We start from the raw sequence: 23,820 nt of genomic DNA, 5'->3' as shown, positions 1-23,820 counted from the left end.
CTTTTCTACTGGTGCTTGAGCTTCTGACCGAGCCAAACCATTGCTGTGAGGGAGTAAGGATAGACTGTACTGAAAGAACATTTTTTCTCCCTCTTTCCCACACTTGCTCTTTCTTTTTGTTTCCTCAGGAAAGGAGATGTGGCGTTACTGAACTGTACAGCGATTGTGAACACCAGCAATGAAAGTCTCACAGATAAGAATCCCGTGTCAGAAAGTATCTTTATGCTCGCGGGGCCTGATTTGAAGGAGGACCTGCAGAAACTTCAAGGTGAGGGAACTTTCTTAAGTATGTTATTGCTTAGGAAGCATTTGTCTTCATATTTGAAGAAGCATGTTTTGCGTTTATGTGAGAAATTTATGCCGATGTATCTATTTTGTTGTTCTTGTCAAAACTAAATCAGAACAGCTTTTGGAAACTCCCTAGTGTGTTAGAAGCTGAACACGGAGACGTGACTCTCAGTAAAACTCCTCTGTCAAGTTCTTCAATTTTAAAATGACAATCTCTGTAGTCAGTTAGATCTTTGGTAGCAGTTTCCTGGCTGTATATTTTCTTGCACTGATAAGCCTTGTAGAACAACTATCCTTTGTCTAAACTGAAAATGTTTTATTGGATTTAATACTGATAGAGAATTTCTTATATACTTCCTGGACCTAGAGTATTGCACTTTTGAAATGAAATTGACTTATTGATAAACCCAAAGTGTATCATCACAAGAGCAAACATGTTCTCGATTAATTTTATACTTTGTGCCATTTTCTTTACCAGAGTATTCTTCTGGGAATATTTCTTTGGAAATGGGAGCAGGAGAAGTCCTGTTTGTTCAGAATTATTTTTACCTTAATTTTTCATTTTCTTAAACTATCAACCTGGCAACCTTTTGTACTGTCATTGTAACCCAAGTGGAATATTGTGTAATTCAATCATACCATTTTATAAAAAGTATTTGTGAACTACAGCAGTTGTTCTCAAAATGCAAACAACAGGTCCCTCCTGGGTAAAATCTTGATTTCTTTGACCTTTGTCATTTAACGCTGACAACTGGTTTCTAACCTAATAAAGATACTCGAATTTGCATAGGAATACTTACTATGTTGGCTCCAGGAAAAAAGGGGTAGAGAGAGAATTGCGTTATCTGATCAAGAAACGGAACTTGGACTGTGAGGGCAGAAGAGGAAAAAAGTCTGCAATTAAACTAAAGACATGATACCATGAAGGGCACGTAGAAATTAGCAAATGTATTAGAGGTAATACTGAGAAGGTTTTTGATAAAAGGAACAGAGAAGCTGGTCTGGAAAAATTCCTAATGGGGCACGCGTGCGTGTATTCTCACTAATACCTTAGAGCCGACTTAATACTTAAAAAAGAAAACAATAATACCTTAGAGCCGACTTAATACTTAAAAAAGAAAACAATAAAATGTAATACAGGTGTACAAATAAGACGTTAGTATTTAACAGCATGTGTCTGAGAGTCTCCAAACCGGAGTTCATTTGGTAACTCTGCCCTTTATTACCTACGTAACTTAAGGCAATTACTTTATCTCTGAGTCTGAGATTGCTTATCTCTAAAATAGGGGTGGCGATAATAGCCTCAGCCTCAGTTCCTAACACATGATAACCAGCCCAGTGAGTATTTGGGGATGGAACAAATTAGTATCACGAAGACTAACGTGAAAGACATTGAATGCTGGGCACATCTTCCTCTCAGTAGAGTCAGACACTTGTGTTTATCTTTCAGCTCCGTTGTTTTCTTGCTAAGGTTCCTCCTGGAACCTTCCCGTCCTCTCCTTCCTCTTTAGGGTGCTCTCCATGCCTGCTGCTCAGCTATCGTCCTGGGCAAGCATTTTTTCTATTTAACAGATTGGATACTCCCCTTCCCCCCAATTTCCTAGATCTCTTGCCTTTCTCTTCTTTGATGTACTTCTTCGTTTTTGTGAGCAAATCTTCCAGAAGATTTCAGAGAAGGGTGGAAGGGGGCAAAATTACTGAGATCTTGCTTCTACCCTCACACTCAATTGGTAGTTTGGTTGGAAATAGAATTCTTGGTTAGATATCATTTTCCCGATTGTTAAGGGCATTGCTCTATTATTTTGTATTTTTATTACTGCCCTTGAAAAATCAGATACTGTTCTTATTCCTGATCCTTTGTATCTTACTCGTTTATTCTCCAGAAACTTTATGGTCTCATCTTTATTTCTGATGTTCTTTTAATTTCACAGTGATGTGCCTTGTGTGTGGTTTGAGTATTGTATGGGCTCTGTGAATCTAGAAACTCTTATCTTTCAGTTCTGGAAGATTTCCTTAGCTTTAGCTTTAACCTCTTCTCTTGAACTTTTTCTGCTGTCCTATTTTTCGCTTAGCTATCACAATTATGTAAGTGCTTTTTCCTGTTCTCCGAATATTCCTTCTTTATAACATTCTGGTTTTGTTTCTCTGAGAGTAGTAATTATGATGTTGGGAGTTTTTTTGGTGTGTTTTAAAGTTTCCTTCTCTGCACTGTCTATTTCTTGAGCATTTGTTTTGCCCCCCTCTTATTAGATGCTTTCCTCACTTCCTGGTGCTCCTTGAGTGTCAGCTGTATGTCAGAGGGAGGAGCTGAGAAGCTGACGAGAAGCTGCGTGTGCGTGGGCAGGGTTAATGCTCGGTGGTCTGGAAGTAGATGACAAACCAGAGCCATGTTGTTTCGTTGGGAATCTCCCTCAGTATCAGAATCTGGAGGCCCTTTGGTTTGGGTCTCTTAGTTTTCTGGAAAGGACTCTTCCAGAGTGTCGGTGTAGGGGAAGCCAGTTAGGAGCAGAGACCTAGAGCTATCGCACTTGAGTGTTACACTTGAACTAAGTCACCTCCTCAGCTGTGCCTGGGCTTCTGGAGTCCAGAAAGTCCCTAGTTCAGCATGTCCAGACAGCAAACCTTCCTGCTGCTGTGGTGGTAAAGAAAGCATCACCTTGCGGTGCTGGCTGGGAGGGCTTGTGCAGATCGGACTGTTCTCACACAAACATTTAACTCTGCCTCCTCTTCTCAGTCCCGCTTCCCCTCATAGCCTTTAGAAACACTTAAAACCTCCCACTTCTGAGCCTTTTTAGTGTTCAGCAATACTAACAATAGGGGCGGATGGGTGGCTCAGTTGGTTAGAGCATGAGCTCTGGGCAACAGGGCTGCCAGTTCGATTCCTACATGGGCCAGCAAGCTGCACCCCCTGCAACTAAGACTGAACATGGCACCTTGAGCTGAGCTGCCGCCAAGCTCCCAGATGGCTTAGTTGGTTGGAGCGCAAGGGATGGTGGGCTGCGCCCCCTGCAACTAGCAACGGCAATGACCTGGAGCTGAGCTGTGCCCTCCACGACTAAGATTGAAAGGATAACAACTTGAAGCTGAACAGCACCCTCCACAACTAAGATTGATAGTCAACAACTTGACTTGGATGGAGCTGATGAGTCCTGGGAAAAACATACCACTGTTCCCCAATAAAAAGTCCTGGAAACACACACTTCCCCAATAAAGTCCTGTTCCCCTTCCCCAATAAAATCTTAAAAATAATGATAATAATAACAATAATAGCTAATGTGGGTATGCTCTTTGCATATATTAACTCATTTAATCCTGGGAAGTTAATACTAATGTCCCCATAAATAGGAAACTGAGGCATGGAGAGGCCAAGTTCCTGCCCAGGGTGGCACAGCAGGAACGTGGTAGACGCAAGGTTGGAACTGAAGCCGTCTGTCTTGAGTGTAGCACACCCTGGCAGTACAGCTCACCCTGTTTCACATTGGTTACCCCGTTTCTGCAAGCGCTTAGGTTTTCCTGCATCACTAAGTCAGTTACTTCTAGCTCAGCGACTTTCTACCTTCCAAAATCTTGATAATGCTTATCTGCTTCACTTCCCTTCCTTCTCTTTGTCTGTTTTTATACCTATTGTATTGCTTCAGTGTCATTTTGGGAACAGAGATACATGTTTGTGTTCAATCCCTATTTTTAAACTGAAATTTCTCGAAGTTCTTAATATTCTCTGTTTTATGCATTGTTTTGTTGTGTTTTTTGATTTTTTTGTCCCCTAATACCTCCGTGACTTCTGAATGCTCCATGGTTTCCAGGTTGCCGGACAGGTGAAGCCAAATTGACGAAAGGATTTCACCTGGCTGCCCGGTTCATCATTCACACGGTGGGACCTAAGTATAAGAGCCGCTACCGCACCGCCGCCGAGAGCTCCCTGTACAGCTGCTACCGAAACGTCCTGCAGCTGGCCAAGTACGGTGGGCTCGTTTCCTGCGCACTGCGTGCCCTGTGTTGTTAAAGGCCCTGGTTTTAAAATGAAACCCAACTCTGGAAGCCAAAGTTGGAAGGATTTAGATAATTCCGGAGGACCCTGAATTAGCAGGGTGAAAGATGCCTTTGGGTAACTTCGGAATGTAACCTGTTCCTATTTTACTTAGTCTTTAATTGGAATATATTTCTTCCAAATGGTGCGATTCAGTTATATTATTAATTACAATTATTAAATAGTACAGTTGGGTTAACTATTATGGTAGCTTGGTTCAAGGGACAGGGAAGGGGAAGTTGAGCTGCATTTTCAAGTTAGTCATGTATTATGTGTGTATTATGAATGTTGATAGTATAATTTTAGTGTTTTCTTTTTGATTGCAGAGAGCAGTCAATGTCTTCTGTTGGATTCTGTGTCATTAATTCTGCAAAACGAGGCTATCCTTTAGAAGATGCAACGCACATAGCACTTCGTAAGTAATATTGGAGACTTTACGTAAATTGCCATAGCCCTTCATACGTGGGATTGGGGATGCTATACATAAATTGAGTCTTAAAAATGTTTTTATCACTAATTAAATTGTTATAGCCAAAGATTCGTTAACCGATCGTGGCACCCTGGAAGAAAGCTCATATTGACAAGTTGCAGAGCTCTCAATTTATTTTTTATGTCGGCATTTTTATCCATTAAATAAAGGCTTAGAAGACTTGCCTATTAAATTTGAAAATGATACCAAGGTAGGAAGTATGGCCAGTGCGTTGGCTATTTGAATCGTAATTCAGAATAATCGTAATAGGCTGCAACAGTGAAATCAAAACAGATTTTATAATGTCAGATTCATACAGCACCTTGCAGTTTAAACCACGGCAGCTTTCACTTGTGCTATTTGACTATAAAACTTTGCATTTTGATTTTTAAAAGACTGGGCTCCATCAGTATGAGCCAGAAGGTCACATATGTAATATGAAAATGTGACATTCAGCTCGAGAGTCCATGACCTCACTGTGTTATATGGACGTTCAGACTACATGGGGACTTTGGTGGTTCTGGGTTCCCAGTCATGAGACACTGACAGACAGGGGGCACACCGTTGGAAACAGTTGTGGTATTTCTGCGAAAGGAGAGCATCCATTTAGCATACCTAGTGCCCGTCTTCAGATACCTGAAGAAGTCTCGTTAGGGACAGAGTCTATACTGCACATGGAGAGCAACGGTCTTAACCACTCATCAAAGTCACACTGAGCATCGCATGAAAGGAAGCTGTGGACCCCTTCTTCAGAGGAATGTACATCGTGTGGAGTTGACCTGCTGTTTCAGGAAGTTCGCAGATCTTTGTGCGGCTTGTAGATAAAACCTCCAACTATAGAATGCAGGTCTAAGCCGAGGGACAAGGCAGGTGATCGGTCCCATGTGACCAATCTGTAGGATGGTCTGTATTAGAAAGGTAGCTTAAGTGAATATCTTGTCACTGGGACTGTTCCTACAGGAGCTACATGACCATCTGTCGCAGATGCTCCTTTGGGAGGGAAACTGTACTGCACAATCTTTAAGACCTCTTTCTATCTCTAGAATTTAAAGATGAGGAGCTAAACTTACATCCACAAAAAAATTACAGCTATTTTAATGTATAAAATTATTACTACATAGCCTAGAATTTTGGGTGAGGACATGTTCAGGCTTAAATAGTCTTATTTAATAATGAGCTATTTTTAAAACTAAGGTCTTTATCACGCAAGGATTTTATAGTAACTTTATATATTTTAGAGTTAGAGTTTATAGACATTATATTAGACTGAGCTTCTTGAGGGGCGGAGATCTTATCTTTTCATCTTTGTATCTATAATGCTCCCATGTGGCAAGAATGCTTTGTATATGGTCCTTGCTCAAGAAATATGTATTTTAAAAAGGGATGAAGGAATTTTCTTTTACTGCCTCAATAGCCCTGCGCTTTAGGTAGTGTGGTATCTGTCTTACAAATGAAAGCGCCTTGGAACTTGATCATGTTCTCGGGGTTCTGCAGACTTGGAACATCTCCCCAGGCCTCTGACCCCCTGGTTTAGTAACGTGTTCATTGTGCTTGAGTCAGAACTGCTTCAGTGGGAAGCTGCTGTGTTACAGCTCACCTGCATGCATGCTGAAGGGTGCCTACCAGAGCGGGTTCCTGCCTTTGTGTAATGCTTCCTGGCGAGGCTCCTGGCAGGTCCCAATGTTCTCTGATTCTCTTTAGCCCTTGCCGTGCCATCTCATCACAGCTTGAGCTCAACCTTCGTTTATGTTTCTGCTTCTCATTAAAGTAATCATATGAATTAGATAAAGAAGCAGCATCATTTAAAAGGGGGGGGGGACTTGAAAAGGAAGTCAGGAAGACTGATTTATGGTCCTGATTCTAGTAGCCTAACTCTAGCTCTTTGGCCCCAGATAAGTGACTTCATAAAGTACCACAGAGGTATCAACTTTGAGCAGGACTTGTAGTTAACAGCAGATAAAGATCAACAGTGGCCAGAAGGGACTTTGATGAAGCAATTCCTAGGAATTTAACTAGCACAAAGGAAATGTAAAGCTTTAAGATGGGCATGTTAACATGTTTTCTAAGGCCGGTTTGACTTATCACACCTTAAATCTAGTAGCAAAAGTGTAGCATCTCATTAAAGCACACACACAGCCAGTTGTGCCCTTGGCTTGTATACTTTCTGAGCACTTGGAATATACATGGCTTGTATACTTTTGTAGCAACAGATGCCAAGACCAAATCTAATGATGTAGCTCTGAGTCGTAGCTCTTTCTTATTAAACTATTACTGAAATTTATTTCGTTTGAAACCTAAGTAATACCTTCTTGATACATGTATCAAGACTATTTAACTTGCAGTTCAGTTCCTCTCCAGGAGAAGATTAAAGAAACATCTGCCTTGAAATAAATGTATTCGGTTATTTATTCATTCAGCAAAACTTTGAGTGCCTACTATGTGCTTGGGCCCTTTCTGTATAGAAGAGAATATGGTGGTGAGAAAAAAGACGACAGTTTGTTCTCGTTGTGTTTCCAAGTTAGGAAGCGAACGTCCCACATGTCATTCTCACCGTTGAAGGGTTTTCCCTAGCAGTTAGGCACGTGACATCCTGGTTGGCTGCAGAGAGGAATGCACAGATGCAACTTTTGGAAGGAAAAGTTTGGTGTGGTAGTTAGTACTGAAACCTTCTAACCATGACATCACTCTTTTTGCCTTGTTTTTGCAGAATTACTTTTCTGAATGAACTCTGCTGAGGGAATTCAATTTGAGTACTATTTGGCATTGTATTTTGTCTTCCAAAGGCAGTCCCACAATTATATGCTAGGAAACTATTATGTGTGAACATTAGAACTTGGTGTCAGACTAAATAGGATAGAAGAAAATCCCTTTTTGAAAGTCCGCCGATTTGGCTAAACCGTAAGCTATGTGGGAAGAATAACTGGAAGTAGGACAAAGGGGCAGGGGTCGAGGGGTGATCAGTGGAGGTCAGAGTGTGAAGAGCATGCTGGGGACTTTGGATCTTAATCTGTAAGCAGTGCAGAGCCATCAGAAGTGTTTAGGAAGGAAGATAAAACTCAGGCAGCAGTGAATTTGTAGACTTGGAAAAGAGAGAAACAGGCGAGCAGCTGAGGGCTTGTTGCCAAAGTCTTTGTAAGCACTGAGAGCCTGAGGCAACTGGAAGACGGGTGGAATGGATGGTAGAAGTAGCAGCAACAGAATTTCAAGGATATGATAACCTATTAAAAATGCAGGGTGAAAGAAGTGTCAAAAATCCAGGATTCTAGCTTGGGTGAGTGGCTGGACGTTGTTTTGTAACTGAAATAAGGAACACAGGTGACAGGGCACTTTTTGTGGGGAAAGATGGAGGTCAGGTTTGGACCTGTTGGAGTCAAGTTTGCACATGTTGAGTTTCAGGTCTGGGTTATGTAGACATATATGCCCAGTAGCAGTAGGGAATTCAGGTCTTTTGTTCAGAAAACAGAATATGAAGATTTGAGTGCCATCAGCATTTGGAGTAGTACCTAACCAGAAAATCAGTAAGCTAAAGAAAATATATGTATCAAGAAAATTGAAAATGTGGAGGACAGAACTTTGGAAGACAACAACTTTAGAAGGTAGACGTGGGTGTTTAGAACTAAGCTAGAGAGATCGCTAATAAGTTAAGGACTGAGAAAAAGGCTAGTAGTGCTCATTATTAGAAAGGTGGCAGAGAAGAATCTGGATAACCTAGAAATTAGGGAAAAATCATTAGCTTTGGTTTGATGGTATTTTGACGGTATGATGCGCTGAGTAGGACATCTCATACTGTAATGGAATGAATGGAAAGACACTTGTGCTACTATATCACTCTGGTCAGAAAGAGAGGCCACCGGGAACAAAAAGAATACACTCGATATGGGAGAGTTGTCTGGGGTCAGCATCTAGAGCCAGGCACTGTTCTAGACGCTGGCAGTGAAACAGTAAATCAAATAAAGCTCTTGCTGTTATGGAGCTTTCATCCTAGTGGATTGGGGGCTGGGGGGCAGGGAGGGTGTGCAATAACAAGAAACTTCCCAAAATGTCTACACTAGTTGCTCTGGAAGAAAGCAAATCAGGGAAGACTTTTTAAATACGGTATCTGGGCAGGCTTTGCTGATAGTCAGGTGTCACTGAGCAGAGACCTTAATGAAATGAGGAATACTCCATTACCAAAATGGGAAGAGTTTGATTTTTCTCCATATGTCAGTAACTTCTTTTTTATTGAATAATCGTTCTACTCTTTTCCGTAGGCACTGTAAGGAGATTCCTAGAGATTCATGGAGAGACCATTGAAAAAGTGGTATTTGCTGTCTCTGAACTTGAAGAGGTATTTGGCTAATTATGTTGCACTGTTTAAATGTTACAGACCAATATCCTCTATGAATAGAGATGCAAAAATCCTTAGCAAAATAATTAGAAAACGGAATCCAGCAATCTATAAAAGGATTATCTACTATCACTAAGTGGGATTTATCTTAGGAATGTAAAGTTGGTTCAACATACAAAACTCAATCAATGTGTAATGTGCCATGTTAATAGAATAATAACAGAATAAAGGATAAAACCGCATGATCATCTCAGTAGATGCAGAAAAAACATTGGACAAAATCCAACACCCTTTCATGATAAAAACACTCAACAAACTAGGAATCAAAGGGAGCTTCCTAGACCTGATAAAGGGCACGTATGAAAAACCCATGGCTAACAGTATACTTAATGGTGAAATACTAAAAGCTGTCTGCATAAGATCAGGAACAAGATAAGAATGTCCACTCTCACCAGTTCTATTCAACATTGTTCTGGAGGATCTAGCCAGGGCATTAAGCAACAAGAAATAGAAAGCACCCAGATTGGAAAGAAAGAAAGAAAACTATCTCTATTCGCAGGTGATGTCATCTTGTATATAAAAATCCTAAGAGGCTCCCCAAAATACTATTAGAAATAACAGAGTTCGACAGCGTTACAGGCCACAAGATCAATATAAAAAATTGTGTTTCTACGCACTAGCAATGAGTAATCTGAAAATGAAGTTAAGAAAACAATTCCATTAATTTACGAGAGCATCAGAAAGATCAAATATTTGAGAGTAACCTTAACAAAAGCAGTGTAAGACTTGTACATTGAAAACTACACAATGTCTTTGAAAGAAATTTTAAGACCAAAATAAGTGGAAAGATATCCCTGCTCATAAATTGGGAGATTTCCTGTTGTTAAGATGGCAGTATTCCCCAAATTGTTATATAGATTCAACAAAATCTTTATAAAAGTTCCAGCAGACTTTTTTATAGAAATTAACAAGTTGATCCTAAATTTCACATGGATATGCAAGGGACCCAGAATAGTCAAAACAACCTTGGGGAAAAAAAACATAGTTGGAAGGTTCACACTTAGCCTGTTTCAAAACTTAAAAGTACAGTAATCAAGACTGTGTGGTACTTGCATAAGAATAAACATAGATCAGTGGAATAGAATTTTTGACAAGACAATTCAATTCAGAAAGAGGAGTCTTATCGACAAATAGTGTTGCAGCAATTGGATATTCACATTCAAAAGAAAGAAGGTGGACCACTGTCTCACATCATCCACAAAAATTAGCTCAAAATGGATGTAGGACCTAAGTAAGGGAGTTAAAACTGTAAAACTTCTAGAAGAAAACATAGATATAAATCTTCATGACCGTGGATTAGGCAATGGTTTCTTACATCTGACATCAAAAGTACAAGCAGCCAAAATAAAAATAGACCAATTGGTCACTCTTATAATTCAGCAATAAAAAGACAAATAACCCAATTTAAAAATGGGCAAAAGTTGGTATTTACCCAAAGGAGTTCAAAATTTATGTCCTCACAAAAACTTACAAATGCTGTTTATAGCAGCTTTGTTCATATTTGCCAGAACTTGGAAACAACCAAGATGTCCTTCATCTTGGGTGAATAGATAAATAAACTGTGGTCCATCCAGACAGTGGAACATTTTTCAGTGCTAAAAATAAGTGCGCTATTAAGCCGTAAAAAGATGTAGAAGAAACTGAAATGCATATTACTAAGTGAAAAAAGCCAACCTGAAAAGGCTACTTACTGTATGATTCCAACCGTATGACATTCTGGAAAAGGCAAAACTGTGAAGACAGTAAAAAAATCAGGGCCTAGGGTGTGGAGTGGGGGGGATGAATGGCCAGCACGGAGGATTTTTAGGGCAGTGAGTCCTCTGTGTGATACTGTAATGGTGGGTCTGTGTCATACACTTGTGCCAACCTGCAGAATATACACACCAAGGGTGAATTCTGCTGTAAACTGGGTGATGAGAGGCGTCCTTGTAGGTTCATCAGTTGTAACAAATGTACCACTCTGGTGGGGGTTGTCAATAATGAGGGAGACTATGCATGTGGGGGGGCCAGGGGGCCAGGGGAAATCTACCTTCTCAATTTTGTTGGGAACTTTAAATGCTCTAAAAAAAATATATGGGCAGAAGTTTTAAATAGACAATACTTCAGAATAGGTATAAGTGACCAATAAGCCCATGAAAAGATGCGCCACAACATTAACCAATAGGGAAAGGCAAATCAAAACCAGTGAGGTACCACTTCACATCCACGGGGATGGTTGTAACACAATCACAAGTGTTGGTGAGGATGCGGAGACATTGGAACCTTCATGCACAGCTAGTGAGAATGTAAAAGGGTGCAGCTGCTCTGGGAAACAGCCTGGCAGTTCCTCAAAAAGTTAAACAGCGATTCCACTCTCAGGTCCATACAGAAGGAAAAAAAAAACGTGTCCACACAAACACTTGTGCACAAAGTGTTCATATCAGCATTATTCATGATAGCCAAAAGGTGGAAACAACCTAAATGCAGTCAACTGATGAATTGATAAACAGATGTGTGTATATGTAATAGAATACTGTTATATACTTACATAAGCTGTAAGAAGAAATGAAGCACTGGCGTACTACAACGTAAGTGAACCTTGGAAACATTGTGCCAAGTGAAAAGCCAGTCACAAAAGGCCACATACTGTATTCTGTTGTTATGAAATGCCCAGAAGAGGCAAATCCATACAGACAGAAAGCAGAGTGGTGGTTGCCAGAGGCTGTGAGAGGGAGAAATGGGGGTGACCTAACTAATGAGGTTAGAGTTTCTTTTTAGGGTGATGAAAATGTTCTGGAATTAGATAATGATGATGATTTCACAACTTTGTAAATATACTGAAAACCACAGAACTATATACTACAAAAGGGTGAATTTTATGGTATGCGAATTATATATATATATATTTTAAAGGCTACAAAGATGGTGTCTTCAGTCTTCTTATGTATCTATCTACCTTACATACTTTATGCATGAAAGATGATACAATATTGCGGTTGACACAGTAAGAAAGCTGACAGATAATGATTTCTTGAATGCTTTCATTGTTCTAAGCAATTCCATCATTCTTTGGTTTCCTGTTCTGTTTTAGTCTTTTTCAGTGTAGTTGGCAGTAATTGATGGCTAATGATAAAATAATTCCTAGCATGATGAAAAAACGAAATGCTTCAAGATACAGGAAAATCAAGAGCACTTAACGCCTATAATGTATCATAGATTTGTAAATGAGTCCAATGGACTAACCCAAATGGAAATTATAAAATAGAATGAGTTTCATTCCAGTTTATTTTTAAAATAGCACAAAGTATCTTTGTTTTTTGGGAAACCTCTAAAGTAAAGAATAAAATCCATCACAAACAGTTAGTACTGTTAAAAAAAAAAAAAAAAAAATCTCAAAAACTAAACCGGGTCAGCATCCCCTGATGGCACATTGAGGACTGAGGTAGCAACTGAGCTGAATCTTGAAAGACAAATACCGTTAAGTAGGATGAAGGAAGGGGACGGTGACAGGAGTGGCAGGACTTAGGTGTTCCAGGTTCACTGACCTGGAATTGCCGGGCTGGTGGTCATGTTTAACCAGCTCATGACGTCCTGATCGTTAACACAGAACTGATGGAGGGTCCCAGACAGCGTCTAGCCTGAGCTCCCAAGTGGGAAGCTCTTTCTCTGTGACGCGGGCTGTCTCACTGTGTGTGGCTCAGCACTAAGCGCCATGGATGCGGCGTCATTACTCCATGATTTTAACATCTCACTTTTCTGACACAGGCTACTTACCAAAAGCTGCTACCTCTGTACTTCCCAAGGTCCTTAAAGGAGGAGATTCGGTCATTGCCGTACCTGCCTGCAGATATTGGAAATGCAGAAGGGGAGCCTGTGGTCCCCGAACGGCAGATTCGAATAAGTGAGAAACCTGGTGCCCCAGAGGGTAAGTTCCACCTTAATTTCCCCTTAAGGAAGCAAAGGGACTGACCACCAAAGAAGTGGGACGTTTAGTTTGACCTTGGGCAAGCTCTCTATAAGTGTGACATTCAGATTAAGACCAACTTAGATGTTTTCTGAGTCTTACTCTTGATAAGACTTACTCTTTAAATTTAAAAAAAAAAATTATTTAATGTCAAGTCAGTGTTAGGCAGTAGAGAGTGAGTGGTGGATATAACAACATTCTGACTCTCGTGAAGTTTATAGTTTCACTCGAGACACTGGGAACAGCAATCAAGTACTTTATCATCTAAAATTTTCAGTGGCTTCAAGAATGTCTTCTAAAAGCCATACCTAACATGAAACACAAAGACGAGGATACTGCAGCCATCCGTGTGTTTCTTTAGGTACTTACTCCTGCAGATGGAAGCACTGGCCGAGTAGAGCACTGAGAGGGGGCCTCTCGAGTCTGTTCTGTAAGACAGCCGGTGCTGGTCTGCGCGGGTGCGTGTTCAAGGTGATCCTCCCTCCTGTGCAGTCACGCGTCGCACACGCCAGAGCTGGAGCTTGATCTCAAACTCTAGCTGCCTAGGAATCACTGTGCGATTCCGACTGTGAATAGTTTGAGATGAGCATCAAGTTAAAACCTGTAGAAGGCCACTCCTGTCCTGTTAAACACCAGGGTGTAGACTTAGATCAAACAGAGGGAGCTGTAAATGGTGTAGCATCAGGAAGTGTCTCTGAATCGAGCTTTGCTGGCAGAGTACCCTGTACTTCAGGGAGCCGCTGGTGGAGTACACCCTTGAATTGCAGACTCATTTGGAGTCATTTGAAAATCCTCAGAATTGTGACCACCACTATAGAATGTAGTTTTTCCTAAATGCGTAAAATGCATTTTATGTAACAAGGAGTAATAAATAACAAAACTAATATGAGATTGTAATACTGGGCAGTAGATGAGACTAACTCATTAATTAGCCAAAGGTTCCCTTCTCAGACCACTTGATTCGCGTCTATCTCAGAAAATATTATTACCTATAGATAAAAGCCCTAGTGTTTGTAAATACTTTCAATTCGAATGTTAAATATGTTAAAGTAGATGTAAAAGTCAACTTCACGTGAAGGATTGAAAGAAGATTCATTCATGGGTTTTGTTTTTTTTATTATTTTTAATAAAAGCACTCTTCTAAGCTGTGACCTGTCACACTTTGCGGGGCCGTGAAGTAGATGTAAGGAAATCCCACCTGGGTGACCCACCGGGCTGGGCTTAAAGTGCTGACATTGCCTTGGGAACCTCCCCTGATCCAGGGGTTGTTTGTTTTTAATTTTTTAAATCTGCTAAGGCAGTGGGGAACACCCTAACAGATGGTCATATGGAGAAATCAGCAAGTTAACTTATTAATTCGTAGTCAGAACTGTAATTCTTACAGATGAGAATGGTTGTGTAGATGTGCCCAGTGTAGCAAACCAGGATGCTAAATCAGAAATCAGAATCAAAACATACCCTGCAATCCTGATCTATCCATCGTCCTTCAGGGGTTACCGGACAAAGGACTGAGGTTTATGTGCCAACCAATCAAGTGCTCCCTCCTTAAACAATTCTGGATAAATGACCCCCAAACATTTGTTTTTTATATTCCTCTTTTGTTAGATGCTGTGCTACAATCCATCTTTAAACCCACATGCAGTATAATTACTTCCGTCTTTTGCTGATGATTCCATTCTACTGTTTTCCTTCCTAAGGTTATACCCAGGTCACCTTGATTTGATTTCATGTATTCCTAAAATACTTGTGTCACACATGGATGGGTAGTTTCCTTCCTTATTGCAGTTCTTCAGATACCTAAATCTGATTTCAGTTTCATTCTCAAAAGTTAACCTCCTAACCCCATTTCGCTAGCGGTCATTCCTATTGCCACATTCACAATCTGTTGGCAGCATTTACTGTCAAGTGTTGTCGGAAGCGCTGTATTGACAGGATTTTTGTTACAGACAGCCCAGAAGAGGAGGATGAAGGCTTGGGAGTTGATCTCTCTTTCATTGGCTCTCATGCTTTTGCTCGAATGGAAGGAGATATTGATAAGCAAAGAAGACTGATCCTTCAGGGGCAGTTGTCAGAGGCAGCCCTGCAGAAGCAGCATCAGAGAAAGTAAGGCAAAGCCCTGTGGACTGACAGACACGTGAGGCATGAGAAACAAGAAAGGGCCTTCCATCCACTGAATGATCTAATGTGCTGTGCTCTCATTTATTTATTCCTCATGACAGTCCAGGGGGGAGGACACTGTCCCCACTTTGTAGATGCAGAAATTCAAAGTTAATTTATCAGGGGTCGGAGTTAATCGGTGTTGAAGCCACTGCTCAGATGCGTATCTGATTTCAGAGCTCGTACTCATTCTGCTGTAACTGGTGCTTCTGGGTGAGGTTATGTCGTAAAAGTAAACCGGGGAAAGGGAAAGGCAGACTTACGAAATTTTTACCTGACTTTACTATGTTTATAATTAAAACATAATCTACAGTTTTATTACATTTAAAAGAGCTTCATTTCTCCCTGATTTCTCCCCAGGGACTTTATAAAGCTGTTCCATTTCCTTCAGGTATTTTCAAAAGCAATTCTGAATAAATCCTTTTTAGAACAAAGAAAAGCAACTTTTGTACTTCTGAGTAAGTTTTTCCAAGGATTAACAGTCCTTGGAAAGCTAGCTGCTTTTCAGAAAATTTCAAAGCAAAGAAAAAATCATAAACTATAAATGATTAGTATCCATTACCTTCTAGGGTTGGTTAAGGGGGTAACATCTCATAAGATTGTAATGAACGTAGCACGGCAACTGCTATTTGGCCAGCTCTGCCAAGTAGCTCTGGTCACTCAGTATTCTCTTCAGTACTGAGCAAACCATGGTCTGTTTTACCTTTGAGCCTTGGTACTTGCCCTCCCTTTGGACTGCAATAGTTCGTCCTTCAATTCCTGCCCATTCTGCAGGTTTCAGCTTAGAGGCGATGGCCTCTGGAAACGCACCTCGCTGGAGATAAGTTGGAATAGGTGGAACAGACGTCTGGGATAGAGGCCTCCTCCTGTGTGCTTTGTTCCATACTCGGTGCTTAATCAAAGCCTGGCATAGTGTTTGTCACACTCAGCTGTAATGATGGGTGGTTGTTGGCAGTCTCTGTCTATAAAGTGGGAGTTGGGCTAGATGATCTGGAGTCCCTTACAGAATTAGAATTTTGTGTCTCCCTAGTTCCTGGTCTTCACTTTATTCTGATTCTATTTTCATAAACAGAAAGTAGCCAGTAGGGGGCACCAATAAATAACTTTTCCAAAAGCAGTAACAATCAAATGATCGTTTCAGGGGTTTCTAAACTTGGCCATGTGTAAGAATCATCTGCCAAACACTTTTCTTTCAATGCAGTGACTGGGCCGTCCCCCACACGACTGGAACTTTGGCATCTAGATGTATGATAAAGCTTCTTCACATCGTGACTGGTGTGCTCCTGGATTGGGTACCGCTTTTGGTCCAGGGCACTGGTTCTCAAGCCCCCTTGCGTTCTTAACAATTGTTGAGGACCCCAGAAAGCTTTCGTTTAAATGGGTTATATCTACCAATATATATATGAGAAATTATTTATTAATTCATTTAAAAAAGAACCTATCATGTTTTCATGAAAAATAACTTTTTATTTTTTTTTTAATTAGAAGAATGGCACTATTTTACATTTGTGCAAATCTCTTAATGTTTAGCTTAGGAAAAGACAGCTGGATTCTCATATCAGCACTCAAATTATTTCAATAGATTGTTTTAGGTGAAGTATATAAAGAAAATATGACCTCAGATATATAATTGGAAAAGGGAGTAGTATTTTAATACTGTTTTTCAAGTACTTGAGGATATTATTCTTTGATACTACACTATAACTCAATGTAATTTTTTAAAGTTTAGTTGTAATGTGGAATCTCAAACCATAACCATGAATTTTTGTATTCAGTTATATTAAAATACATTGTTCTATCCTACACTTTGAATGGATTTTATGATAGGAATTTAGAGCATGAATTTATAATACGATGCATTGGTCTTCTGAAAAATACTGATTCACTGAATTATTCAAATCTTCCAAATACACGTTACTACACAATATGAAAAGATTATATTTGTTAATATCACCACTGACATCATCAGAAAAATTTTTAAGTATTAGGAACTGTAAGCCTCTGATGGATACAAACTTTCCAAAATTGTATATATTTTTTTAAAACTCAAGTTTTATCATTGGCAATAAATGTTCTTGGTTGTTTTTCTTGAAATGACAGGGTGGCTTTCTTCATTTTTGAGAAAACATCTGCCATCTATTCATGTTGAATAACCGTAGTTTGTCTGCCAGTCATTATTTGAAGAAAAACGATGTTCCATGAAAAAAAGCACCTAGTTCAGCTTTCAAGTGAAACACAGAGTGCTTTTCTTCAAGACAACCTCATACTTCAGTGTGCAGAAGTGCTTTATGTGTTTTTCCCATTCTGTGACACATTGATATTAAACAGATGTATTCCCAAGGGTTGATTTAATAAAATTAATAATTTTACTTCCTCATCAAAGACATTCTTAAATGAAACTGGCTTTTTTTCCCCCCGTGAGTATTTTGGCAGTTGAAGAACACAGTGACGACAGATACAGTCTGGTGCTTGCCTTGATTTATACTAAGGCATCAAGATTTTACCCAGCAGTGGCTTTTGCACCATCGGTGCAAGCGTCAGCATAGTCAGAAGGGCAGATGATGTGCCAGTGTTATTATGAAAATCGTTTTCACCTGGCAAACCCCTTGAAAAAGTCTCCGGGCTGTGGACCCCACTTTGAGAACCACTGGTCTGCGGTCATGGGAACTTGGCAACCATCTGATCCCATTCTCTAAAGTGGGAGATACAGTGTGTAAGCGTTCAAATCGCCAGGGCTGCTCGCTGAATATTTGTAGGCCCCGCACCAAACTTCCTGACTCAGAACCTCTGGGGGTTCCTTAGATGATTCTTTCTTGCCCAAAATCACTGACAGAGTTAACAGCTGATTAAGGAAGAGCCTTTGAAGTGGCTACTGCAACATATCTCTTCTCTACCACCATCTTCAGCCCACTTACACAGACCAGCTCTGGAGAAGCTGGAAAACACTGGAAAGATTTTGTATTTGTATACAAAGAACTGTGTTATATCACCTTTCTGAAATCAGTCAACCTCTCTCTCTCTCTCTCTCTCTCTCTCTCTCACACACACACACACACACACACACACACAGCCTCCAACTACCTTTTTCATTTCTCCATGCATGGTACAGATATTCTGGAATGTTCCTAAGTTTTTGTTTGGACTGGATACTTGTCTGTGTTTCTTTTTTCAATGAGGCGATTTGTTTCACTTAACAAGTTCAAGCCAGTATTAAAATGAACCTGTATTCACTGAGTGAATGCTTGCAGCAAAAGGGTGGGTTCTAGGACAGAATACAACAGCAGCATGTGAAGTATTGTCCTTCTTCATAGAAGGCCTTGATCTTGAGGTTCACGTTCGTAACACAACAGTTTGCATTCACTTCAGAAAGCACTGGATATTTACTCTATACAAGACAATATTCTGGATACTGAAGTATACAAAGATAACCAAGGTAGTCCCTCTCTTCTGGAAATTCATGAGTGAGCCACACTTCCTTCAGGTGTCAGGGGTACCTCCTACACAGTGGTCAGGCTGTGCACACATCCAGTCAGCGCGCAGTTTCCGGCTTGGAGAAGAGCACAGAGGCTTGGTACCTCTCCCACTCGATTCCCTTGAGTGATAAGCTACATCTGAAACAAAAGATTTTCGGATTTCCCATTTACGTGGCAGTGTCTATGCTGATTAAAGGTCTTGTCTTGTATCTATGTTGCAGAATTCCTCAGAGTAGTTAGTAACAGCAGCTCAAAAGTGTGGACCAGGGACCCTGAGACCCGTTCAGGAAGTCTGTGAGACCAAAACTGCTTTTTAATGTTACTAAGACTTACTTGTCCTTTTCATTTTCATTCTTCCAGTGTTCAGTGGAGTTTTCCAGAAGCTGCTTAACGTGTGATACTGCAGTAGATTAAATGCAGAAGCAAATACGAGAATCCAGTAGGAATTAAGGAGATTTGCAAAAATGTAAAACAGTATAACTCTTCTCCCTAAATATAGATTTTGTGTGTGTGAAAACTTACTGTTTTTAAATTAATAATCTTTTAAATTTCTGTTTTTATTTCTGATTCGGTAAATATTGGTGGGTATCACTGACATAAACATAAATGGGTCCAGAGACCAAAAAGTGTGAGAATGAGAATTGTTCAGTTTATGATATCGCTGACCTATAAGTCATCTGTTTGCGTACTGGACCACATGCTAAATGTTTAAGATTGCCAGCTGTAGTTTTTAAAACATTTCTCTTAGATTTTTTAAATCAGGCTTTTATTTACATAAAAACATCTTGTTTCTGTTGGTTATGTCAGTAGATCAGGTTGAGCAAATGCTAAATTTTTCTGAGGAAGTAGGTCTTTAGTTAGTAATATCTTTTTGAAAGCTTTCAATTCTTCCATCAGTAACAAAACTAAAGGTCGTGGATTGGCTAAGTTAGAGCATTCTTTCACAGCATTGCCTTGCCACGTCAATATCTCTGTAATGATTCTTTTTAATATCTGAAAAAAATATACGTATTGTCTATTTCTTGATTAATATTTCCAGGTCTCCTACCCAGTTGTGACACTGATTTGGGTGTGTCATAAGATAGAAATTGGAAGCAATCTATTTGTTCAAAGATACAGCTTTTAAAACTCTTAACATTATTTTTACCGTCACTTTTTTTCTTTTTCAAGTATTCCTTAGTTGGCTCAAGTTCCAGTTGCCTGTAATTCTTATGTCATTTCTTACAGTAAAAGCTCTACCTCATTCATTATTAAATATTTATTGAGCTCTTACTGATGTGCCAAGTGTTGTGCAAGAAATGTAATGAAGTGGCGTGCAGGACCGATACAGCCCCAGCCCTCATGGAGCTTGGGGTCTTGCAGAGGGAGAAATGTTAAACTGATTATTATGAATGATTTATTTAAACTACAATAAGAGTTCATAACAAGGGTCTTAACCAAGTCCAGTGTGGGACAATTGCATGAGATCAGGAAAAGCTAATTCATTCCAAAGCTAAATATTTCCCTGGTCTATGGGTTGTACACAAATGAGTTAGTTACTCCTCTTTTAAGAGTAATTTAGCTTAAATTTTCTTCATCGTTCGGCCTTTGGTTGTGCAAGTGGATGGTAATTGATTAACTGGAAGAAATTGCCTTGCATTAGCCTTGTGAGGACAGCATCCAACCTTAGCTGAGTGTAGCCCATTGAGAAACGATCCACTCAGCATTCCTCCCTTTACAGCACGTGGGTGGCCCCTTAGCCGCCATTTTGACATATTTTGTGTGACCGTTCACCCATGATTATATTCACCCACCAATTTAATAGAAATTTGTTTATTTGGAATAAGTTCTAGGAAAACAAACTGTTTTGAGTTGACATTTTCCTTTTTTAGCTTTTGTTTTGACTGTTGGGTTGGAAGCAAAGATTGCATGTGTTTATTGAAAGAAAACACAGAAACTACAGCAAAAAAATGAGGTGCCATTCACGAAAGATATAAGGGAAAATTTTGATTCGTCTTTGAATAGATTTAAAACAAAAACAAGGAAAGCATTGTTTCTCTGTTGGATGAGGAGATAAAGCTAACATCTTTTGCTTTTATTCCCTCCTCCTGAATACTGATTTAAAAGAAAAGGTAACCAAATCAAATTTCCGCAATCTATAGTGGAAATGGAGGAGATTTAATTAGAATACAGAAAAAAGCAGGTAAAGATTGCTTTCATGTATTGTTTATATTGGAATTCATGTAAAGGTCCTTAGAAACTGAAACAGCCCCCATTGTCTCAGCAGTGATTCTAAATTTTTTTGAATCATAAAGCCTTTGAGAATCTTACGTAAGCTATAAACCTTCTCCCCATAAAATATTCATAGGGATTTTGCCAACCAGTGTCCATCCTAGGAACTCAAGTCAGGAATCATAGATCAAGGTTTAAAACATTTTACAGTTTATACTATTTTGGAGTTCACGTGGACAAAAATCAATTTTAAACGGATTAAGGACTTAAATTTAAAAAATTAAAACTCATGGAAGGAGTTATAAGTTAGTACTTTCATATCTTGAGAGAGGACAAGTTTCATAAACAAGCTATAAAAAGCACTATGAAAGAAAAAAAATAGTTTTGACTGTATTAAAATTAAGAGCTTCAGAAAGTAGAGCCATGAAGCTTAAAGAAAGTAAAGAACAAGTTACAGAATGGGAATATTCACAGTATACGCAACTGGCAAATGCTTACCGTGTTTCTCCGAAAATAAGACCTAGCCAGACCATCAGCTCTAGTGCGTCTTTTGGAGCAAAAATTAATATAAGACCCGGTCTTATATATAAGACCTGGTATTATATTATATTATATTATATTATATTATATTATATTATATTATATTATATTATATTATATTATATTATATTATACCGGGTCTTATATAAGACCCAGTCTTATATTAAAATATTATATTAAAAAAGTAAGACAGGGTCTTATATTAATTTTTGCTCCAAAAGATACATTAGATGGTCCGGCTAGGTCTTATTTTGCGGGAAACATGGTTGTATTAAGAATATACTATAAAAAAACTCCCATGAATAAGTGAGAAAAGAACAAACAGCCTCGTAGAAAAAAGGACAAACAATATGAACAGCATCTCACAGAAGAGGGAAACGTGGCCACTGAACGTGTCCAGGGTCTCAGCATCACTGGTAACCAGAAAAACAAGGCCCCATTTCAAACATAATTGATTGGCAGAATTCAAGCATCTGCCAATACCAGGTGTTGAGGAGGACATGGACCCACAGGGTCTTGTGTTCGTTGCTTGTAGACGTATAAATTGGTGCAGCTCTTTGGGAAGGAGATTTGGCCATAGCTCCTAAAACTGAACATATCTTACCACCTGGCCCTCCCACTCCTACGTCGCTACCCAGGAGAAGTCACGCATGTGGGTACCAGGAGCCGTGTGAAATAAGGCAACATAGCGCTGTTCTCAGTAGCAAAAACCTGGGAACAGCCCAATGCCCTTCAGTAGTAGCGTGGATAATAGATACTGTAGTTCTCATGCTGTGTGAATACATTGTATAGAGGAGTCAAAATGAATGAACACCATTGATACCCAACAGTATACATGAAACTTGGTAATATAACACGTCCAGAAAGTAAGACCCAACGATTACATAAAGCACGATCAGCTTTTTTTCTCCTTTAAATAGTTACAAACCAAATTTTTTTAGCAATGCCTACCAGGAGTGCCAAAAAAATGTATATGCATGACTTGTATTCATCTTTTGTTTTGGTATATATTGAGTATTATAATTTCAGTGGTTTCCTCCTCTCTTAAAATGTGTATACATTTTTTTGGCACCCTCTGTATAGATGAATTACGACGACGATATAAAAAGGAGAGCAACAAAGTGATGAGGTCACTGTGCGGTTGCTAACTTTTGTTCTGGGTGGTTGGCTTTGGAGCGCTTGTTACTTAATTTAAAGTAACTAAGTAAGTAACCAGTAAAAGCGAACCATGTATGTACCAGTGATAAGTGTTTTGAACCAAAGGTGATTAATTCATTTTGTGTACCTGAGTTCCAGTTAAAAAACATTTTGTTTTTCACAGCTCGTTGAACACATAGTTACTCAGTGTCAGGAACTACCCTAGAGATTTGCTGAAAATACGGGGACAAGTAAGATGTATTCCCTGTCTGTGGTCTCATAGAGAGAAGCAAACTTACAATAAACGGGTGAAGCCTTGCGCTTATCTTTGTGATACAAAGAAGGGAGCAGCTAGTCTACAGCCTGGGCATTACCTCCACTCCACCCCCCTTCTCTCCACCCCCGCCCCAGCCTGGCCACCCCCCTCTCAGCATCCGTGCTCAGTTGATATTTAGACATCTGTTGGGTTGCTTGTCTCATTACACACTTCAGTTTTCGTTGTAATATGTCTATCTCATATATTCAATTTTAAACTCTTAGAAGCCAAGGGTGTTTTGTTACTACTCTCAGACCCCAAAAAAGCCTTGAATAATATTCATGCCTGTTATTCCATTCAGCAAAGATGTGAGTCCCTACTATAATGTAGACATTGCATTTATGCAATAAACCTCTGAAAACTCAGTTCATGAATGTTTAGAGTATAGAAATTAACAGGTATTTACCAAATTCCCGTTACATGTTTTGTGCTAAGGTTTGTGCTCATAAGACATGTAAGATATATTATTCTGTCTGTGGAGATGACTTAATCAGAAAACAATTAGAAAACAGTACAATTGGGGATTTAGAGTAAATAACCTAGGAGATGACTCTGTGTGGAAATACGGACTAGTGCATATACTTAGGAGAACTACGATGCACCATAGGTGTTTTCTTGACTAGCAAATTATAACTTAAACCAAAATTAAAAGCTGTTACTTCTTTGACTTTTCAGTTGGTATAGGTGGTTTAAAAAGGCATAAACTGTAGAACTATATAATACCAAGTGTGTTTTGTGCAAGCAGTAACAATTTCTGTGAAACTAGCGGGCGTATCACTTGTTGATTACAATCCTTGTGTAAGAGACTTCCCGTTAAATATCCTTAGTGCGTGATTGTACCTTATAGCAAAGGGTGCCCTCCATACACACCA

At 39.5% G+C, this 23,820-nt stretch overlaps 1 protein-coding gene across 5 annotated transcripts in view; it reads left to right on the top strand.

Moving 5' to 3' along the window:
- GDAP2 (ganglioside induced differentiation associated protein 2) overlaps positions 1–23,820 on the top strand; it is a 65,720-nt gene that overhangs the window by 7,191 nt on the left and 34,709 nt on the right. For all 5 annotated transcript variants that reach the window (XM_019730599.2, XM_074318971.1, XM_019730600.2 and 2 more), the window contains 6 exons: positions 129–268; positions 4,092–4,245; positions 4,642–4,730; positions 9,035–9,111; positions 12,916–13,075; positions 15,061–15,217. In XM_019730599.2, coding sequence (XP_019586158.2) covers positions 129–268; positions 4,092–4,245; positions 4,642–4,730; positions 9,035–9,111; positions 12,916–13,075; positions 15,061–15,217 — 777 coding nt within the window. The remainder of the gene's footprint in view (positions 1–128; positions 269–4,091; positions 4,246–4,641; positions 4,731–9,034; positions 9,112–12,915; positions 13,076–15,060; positions 15,218–23,820) is intronic.

The sequence above is a fragment of the Rhinolophus sinicus genome, linkage group LG14 (assembly GCF_036562045.2).
Source record: "Rhinolophus sinicus isolate RSC01 linkage group LG14, ASM3656204v1, whole genome shotgun sequence".
NCBI classification, from domain to species: Eukaryota; Metazoa; Chordata; class Mammalia; order Chiroptera; family Rhinolophidae; genus Rhinolophus; species Rhinolophus sinicus.
This window is presented reverse-complemented; position numbering and strand designations above follow the sequence as displayed.